Source organism: Hemitrygon akajei, chromosome 30 (assembly GCF_048418815.1).
Source record: "Hemitrygon akajei chromosome 30, sHemAka1.3, whole genome shotgun sequence".
NCBI lineage: Eukaryota > Metazoa > Chordata > Chondrichthyes > Myliobatiformes > Dasyatidae > Hemitrygon > Hemitrygon akajei.
The window spans coordinates 13472221-13479987 of record NC_133153.1 but is presented as its reverse complement, the minus strand read 5'-3'; the positions used below and the strand labels follow the sequence as shown (position 1 = coordinate 13479987).

Genomic DNA, 7767 nt, shown 5'->3' with positions numbered 1-7767 from the left:
AGTTGATGTGTTCTTTTGATTGACTCTAATGAACAAAATTAGAACAGACACTTAGAAGACACCTTCAAACAGTGTTTTCAGTGATTGTATTCTCCAAGTGTTCATTTTAATTGTAATATACAAGATGATTATCAAATCCTTCAAATTCTTCATAGTGCCTAACTTAAAGTATTGAAATCATTTCATTTTCACTTCCAGCCAATTCTGGCATCTCCAAGCCTGAATGCTTGAAACCACAGTGAGCAAAACAGTTCTGAAATGTCTTACTGTTTATTTCTTGCCAACCATCAGTGACAAAAATCACTGCTTTTTGAACAAAAACACACAGCTGAAGCTACTTAAAAACTGTTCACTCTACGCATGGTGTAGAGTCTGAAGGCCACATGATGTGCACGTGACTCACGCTAGTTAGAAATTTTTTGGAAACAGTCCCCTGCTCCAATTAAGCAGCATAGTGTTCCAAATAAATGAAGGGAATCCTAGCTATTTTCTCAGTTTGTTTTTGTTCCTTAAGAGTTGCACAAACAAGTGGCTGCCCAGATTAACTGATGGTCCAGCTAACCAGAATCCACTGTACTTTGTTTATTCTCTGCTTTCTATTCAGTACATTTAAATTTCACTCCACACGAAGTCCATTTATACCAACAATTTATTTCTTTTTTATTGATAATCAGGGTCTCCACTTGTAAATATGAATACTTAGCTGTACAAGTACAGAAGGAAAAATCCAACCAGTTAATAGGAAGTTGCTAATTATTACAATTTTCCAATGATAAAGGGTGATAGTCTGCAACACACAGGGTACCTAATCTTTGGTTTATTTTCGATGATGCAGTTAACTTGATTCTTCAAGACTGAATCAATACTATCTAACCTATTGATAAGCAGTTTAAGATGATTAAGTAATCTGATTTCTTTATCTTAAGAGAAGCTATGAAGGATTGTGAATGTGAATGAGTCAGTCATCCCTCTCTAGCTCAGTCTGGGAAGTTCCTAATTGACAGACACCAGTGGTTATCATTAAAAGCTGAGGTTTGATTAGTATATCAAGTGTGCAATTCTGCTCTAATTTCAGTTTGGGAGTCTTAATTATATACACAGACTTGGATTCTAACTTCAGTAATCTCCAAATAATACCATGAGTGGGTTACACATTGTGTTTATAATTTAGCATTAACAACTACTTTATTGAGGATATCCAGCTTTTAATGCTGGATAAAGAGGACCTTTGGATCTTGAGCAGTAAAAATCTTTGTGTGGGTTAGTATCCTAGGCTTAACCAACAATGATAAAAGGGAGACATCTGCAGTCAGAAAGGAGGAGACATCCTTCTCAGGCTTTCTCCCTAGAATACTTTTCACCAACTCAGCTTCCAACCTTGAGATTGGTCCAAGTTGATTTGTTAGAAAAGATGGGAATATATCTCCATCAAAAATTCCTGCCAAAATAAAACTACTCTATAATCCTGCCAACAAAGCCAACACAATAAACAGATGTTTACCCAGCATAGATCTCATAAATAATATGATGGTTTTAGACAAAACAAAAATGGAAGATGTGAACAACATTTTAACAAACTGAAAAGTCCGAACAAATTTTGACAATTTTGCAGAATCGCTATTGTAATTCACTAACAATTTCACATCAGTGCACTTTTAGCGTAAATATTGACTTACAATTTTGAATATTTTCCTACCAAAACATTCTTTCAAATTGTATAAAGAGAAAGATCATGCTACAAAAGGATTGAATCAGAATAAGTTTCAATAATTATTGGAATGGTTTTAATTCTTTGTTTTTTTAATAACACACAGCAAACAAAGGAAACTTAAAAGAAGGACCAAATGTAAAAATACTAAGTGGAAGAAAATTAAATTCAGTTTCCCTGGTCTTTGTGAAACATTGAGATAATATTGTTCATTATAACTAATCCATTAAACATTAGAGCTTTATTTTATGGGTATTCTAAAGAATTTTAAGATAAAGATTGAAATGTTAGGTGGTGAATGGGTATTAGAAATTGTACTATTCATTGTTATATGTTATAGGTCAGCCATATTAGCTCAGCTAGTTCTAAATATACTAATCATCCAAAAATTTAAAATAAACATCTGAAAATGATTTGAAAATATATGTTGCTTTTGATATTAACAATTTACTTCCTTCATTAATTAAGTCAGTAAGTATATTAGTAGACCAAACTTCTCACATATATAATCGTTGTAGAAGAATTAATTGTGATCTTCAGGTGAGAAAAATTTCAATGTCACTGCCTTTGGCAGAAATTTATAATGGAACTGCAATTTGAATTACAAAATTGGAATGGGTTTGATACCATTTAATGAAAGCAACATATTTAACATTAGAAGTTACATTCATAGATATTAAGATACTACAGCCACTTCTTTTGGAAGTTGCATTTCATTTGACACCGCCAGCTTTTCTTCTGATGGTGTTAACTTGTGGAAGTATTTATGACCACGTGCATCAGTGCTTTCATACACAAAGCCTGGTGGGGAAGGATAGCTTGCAGGACATATTTCAAACCTCTTTGGTGTATACTCAATGCGATACAAGGTTCCAGCATCAAATGGTGTTTTGCTATGTAAAGGAGCATTCAACGGTTTGAAGCTTTGCAGTGGGTTGATTGGATGAGGGACATAATTTGCTTTAAAAGTTGTCAAATCATCAAATTTTGCACATGGAACTTTTAGTTCTTCACCTCGCCTGATCATCTCTGGCTTCTTCATATCCCATGTCTTGAAGTCATCTTTCATAGTAGTACTTCCTTGAAAAGGAGCAGGGACCTTTCTTGCACTTGCAGGTTTAAATGGAGCAGGTGGTTTAATTTTATGTCCAACGTAATCAAGGTGGGAAGTAGTATTCAAATCCATTGAACCATCTGGTTGCACATAATCTGGTTGTTTGTGCATATATGGCAAGGTAACAGGCCATGCCTGATATCGGTCACGGAATTCTGAGTTCCCATCAAAGGGTGCATCTGATCCTATCTTTGTATGCTCAGGTTTAAAACTTCTTGTAGGATCTCCATGCACTCCCTTGTAATCACGACGGTGAGTGGTAAGACCTTCAAAAGGTCTGTCACTTGGTTTGTACTCTTCTCGTGGCCTAACAAATCGTTCCCCTATCGGATGAGGTACATATGATACTTTATGATTTGTTAGACTATCAAAAGGAACATCAGAAGTTCGAGAGACATCAGGTGGTTTCAAACTCTCTCTCTGTGAAAATCCCTTGGGCCCATAATCATCTTGGAACGTAGATGGATTTCCAAACCGTCCCGTAGGCAGGCAGTATGCCTGTAATGTTTTAGGCTTCCTTTTAGGAATTTCCCAAAGTCGGTAATCATCTATTTTTAAAAGAGTGCTTATATATTAGCTTTATCTTCATAAAGATATTGGACTATACCTTATGCAAAAAGACTTGAATTATTTATATTTGAAGCAAAATAAATCATTAATAAACATCACCACACCATACAAGTTTTTTTATACAAGGTGGGAACTTGACAACTTATCAATTAAAATGCTGAAGAATTTTCTGATCCTATTTGAAAATAAAAATCCAATATTCTTTTAATGTTAATTTTTACCAAATTTCAAATCATATACAGTATAATGAAATAACATACGCTACACCAAGGTATTAAATAATTTAAAGAAATGCTGAGAATGATTCCCAATTCACCATTGTCTTTTTTGTAAGAGTAAACTTGCTATTGTTTATAAAGGCATAAAACTTAAAAAAAAGATAGGACGGTATTTTAGATCAAGGTTGACATTCTGGTCAAGAGTCCCCTTTTCTTTGGAATGTAGACTTAAGTCAAACCACTTTCAAAGTGAAATATAGATATATGTGAACGGTGCCGACACTTTTAAAGAAATGATTACTTTTAATCAAGGTGGAAGTAGTACTCAAATCCATCAAACAATCTGTGCATGTATTGCTAGGTATGTATAGTATTGTGTAAAGGTAAAACTATGCAACTCCAGGCTAGTACATGATACTGGTAGAATAGTGGCTGATAAAATTCACTCAAAAATGCGAATTGGCAATATTCATGATGTGACTGCAGTAGTAAGACATTTGGGATACTTTCATCCATGTTTAACATCCTGTATAAATTCATAAAACCAAACTCAATCATGCTGCATTATACAAGGATTTTCACAATCGCAGTGCAGCAGGATAAACTTATAGCAGCTGTGAGATCTGTTTAGACCCCTGCAATTGAATGTTTTGCTAGACAAATTCAAAGGAAAAATTAGTATTATTTTATTATATTCTCAAGAAATTTTTAAATTTATCTTCAGAATGTAGCTCGTTAAGTTACACTTGGACCAAGCCTTGGTGTTGTGTATGGTATTTGGAGCTGCCTGGTTTGCAGAACTACTTCAGTGTGCATTAAAATTCAGCCTACATAGTAAAGAATAGTTGCATATACATGGGGTGATTGATATGTTCGTGGACTAGGGTAGAAGGGGTCAATTTAGGAAACTTAGCACATTTATTTTTCAACATTGTCCCCTCCTACATTTACACACTTAGTCCAGCGGTCGTGGAGCATATAGATCCTGGACCTCTAGGAAGTGTCCACAGATGGGTGATTGAAAAGTTCGTAGCCTATGGTAGAAGGAGATGAGTTATACAGCTCTTGTTACCTGCACATGCAGGTCAACTCTTTGAGTGATTATGCAGCAAGTTTGAAGTTAATAACTCATCTCCTTCTACCTTAGGCCACAAACTTATCAATTGCCCCTTATGAGTTATTAACTGATGAGTTAATAACTTGAAACTTTCTGCATAATCACTCAAAGAGTTGAACTGCATGTACATGTAAAGAGAGCTTTATAACTCATCTCCTTCCACCTTAGGCCATGAACTTATCAATCACCCCTGCTGTGGTCACTTCCTAGAGGTCCAGGATCTATATGCTCCACGACCGCTGGACTAAGTGTGTAAATGTAGGAGGGGACAATGTTGAAAAATAAACGTGCCAGGTTTTCTAAAATTGACTCCTTCTACCTTAGGCCACGAACATATCAATCACCCCTCGTAAGTCAAAGCTAAGCTGATTGAAGTAGTAAACTTGCTTCTCCAAAGAGCTTTCATAATATTCCATTTGTTTTCATATAATAATCTGACATTTTCATAAACTTTTTTCCACATCTATTCATAAATGATCAGATTTTGAGTTCTCTTTTATATATTCTCAGGGTTATTAGCCAGTTTTAACACTCTCACATTATGTCTATTTCTGTAGTTCTTATTTCAGTTCAGTTCGGCAAAGTCTATTAAGGCTGAGGCTAATAATTAAATGAAAAATGCAATTAAAAACCTTCTACCTTTGTATGTTGGTACAGTGTCTACTTTCCCTCCTTTCCCATGTTTTCTTTCTGGAGGACGTATGCTTTCTGCAGGCTTAACTTTGTAGGGATAATAGTCTGTCTTGTAGGTTGTGTGGAGATCTACCTCGCCAGATTTTGGTCTATATTCTTGCTGCACTCGGATAGGTCGGCGTAAAACTTCATGAGGTATATAGTCTGTTCTGTAGATAATGAAATAAGAATTGATTGTTATTGCGAAATACACTTCTATTGTTTTCATTTCTTAATCATTCCTTTGTCATTAGAAAATGTGACTTTAAAAAAAAAAATCCACAGGCAAACTAATGGAATACAGAGCCCCTAGTGTAATCTAATTGTTGTAAGGCTGGAGTCTGTTTGGTGCCAATGTAAAGATGAAACCTACTCATGAATCATCTGCAATAAAGATCCTATGTACTTAAACTGCTAGCGATTACTCAATTGAAAAAAGCAATTAGAGTTGACTCGTGGCTATCTAGAATAAAGGAGGAAAATTTCTCAAGGGATAATGCAAAATTGAAATGTATTAAAAGGACTCAGAAGTGCTACATGGCAGTTTAATTTTTTTTATATAAACCTGACTGCATCTTTCAATATTTCATTAACTTGCTTTTTTTTAAAATACATTCACAATACTTACAGAAATACAATCAGTGGCCACTTCATTAGGAAACTCCTGTGCCCAATAAAATGCCACTATGTTATGTTTGTCTTCAGCTACTGTAGTCCAGACCCTTCAAATTTTGATGTGTTGGGCATTTTAAGATGCTCTTCTGTACACCACTGTTGTATGCATGGTTATTCGAGTTACCATAACCTTCCTATCAGGTTGAATCAGTCTGGCTATTCTTCTCTGATCACTTTCATTAACAAGCCATGTTCACACATGGAACTGTGTTCGCTGGATGTTTCTTTTCCCACACCATTTTCTGTAGACTCTAGAGATTGTTGTGCATGAAAGTTCCAGGAGATCAGCAGTTTCTGAGATACACAAACCACCCTGTCCACCACAAACAATCCTTCCACAAAGTCATTTCTTCCCCTGAACCTTTTGACCATGTCTGCATGCTTGAATTGCTGCCACATGGTTGACTGATTAGATATTTGCATTAATAAGCAGGTATGCCTAATAAATTGGCTACTGAGTGTAGTTTTTTTGTTCCAGAGTTGATATTTTGCTGCTCTTCATGATCAAGCAATACCTTAACACAGGTGAGGCTGGCACAATGCAAAACCAACACTGCAGAATTAGCTGTTCCTCTGTCTCTTGCATTCATTCACTGTTGAGGGTTGTCTAAATACTCGCAGTGCAATGCCATGAACAGAAAACATCTCATATTCTGGTTCATGGTAAGTAATGTTCATCCACTGTTGAATATTATCAACAATGACATTTTTTCTCCATTCATTTTCTGCACAATTTAATCCATCCCAGCCACTGAAATTCCTTTCTTATCCAAGACTTATCACCTCTTACTTCCAGAAAGACTTTGCTTCAAATGCTTTTCAGCATATTTGATTTCATTGAACAATTCATAATTTGTAGCCAGAGAGTTAACTTTTTCTGAGAAGGTTTCAACTTGTTCCATTTAGTGAATTCCTCTTAAATCATTTCCTGGTCCATGGGTTGGAATGCAGAAGTCACAGCTGGTGTTAAAAGATGGTAATACAGTACTTTTACATGGGAAAAAAAGATTTCATTGGAATGAGAAAGACAATACATCCTTTACCAGCAAGCCCTATTATTGCAGATGCACCTTGAAGTGAGGAACAACATTTTTGTCAAAGCATACTTTGCAAAAGCTAGTGCTCTTCTACATCAGTTTTCTGATATAGTAATCCACTGGTATATTAGTTACCAAAGAAGCCATTTCTTTTTCTCTCTCCCAATCACACTGAACTTGAGATAATACAAACCAGTTACATTTGTTTGGCATTTAAGGATTAGTCTTTCATTTTCAGACTGGGGTTAGAAAGTATCTTGTTCAGTCTTCAATATCAGGCTCTTAGTCAATTCACTTTTCTGATGAAGTCTGGTTTTGTCTGCATGGTAAATCTGCTCTGATTGCAAAATCTTTTCAATGAATACAATGAATTCCTTTTCAGAAGCTATAATCAGCTGAATTATCTACTTTTTGAGTTCTCCCCTTTGATGCTTATCTATGAATGCTGTTCTATGCATTTTCCTCCATTGTTGCCGCCTGACCTGCAGAGTTCCTCCAGTGTTCTGTGTGTTGCTTCCAGATTCCAGCATCTGCAGTCTTTTGTATCTCTCCATGATTGGTTTTTAAACCATGTTTGTCATCTAAACAAAAATAATAACATTTCTCTTCATTCTCAGAATTTCAAGTCCACATACTGGTATATCTATAGGTTGGTT

The 7767-nt window shown here is 35.4% G+C and overlaps 1 protein-coding gene across 1 annotated transcript in view; it reads right to left on the bottom strand.

Annotated features, from left to right (window-relative positions):
- Positions 1 to 451: 451 nt before the first annotated feature.
- Positions 452 to 7767, bottom strand: part of saxo2 (stabilizer of axonemal microtubules 2) — a 46011-nt gene continuing 38695 nt past the window's right edge. The window contains exons 3-4 of the mRNA XM_073033005.1: positions 5367 to 5569; positions 452 to 3370 (exon numbers count right to left, since the gene is read on the bottom strand). Of these exons, the coding sequence (XP_072889106.1) occupies positions 2385 to 3370; positions 5367 to 5569 (1189 nt within the window). The 3' untranslated portion in view covers positions 452 to 2384. The remainder of the gene's footprint in view (positions 3371 to 5366; positions 5570 to 7767) is intronic.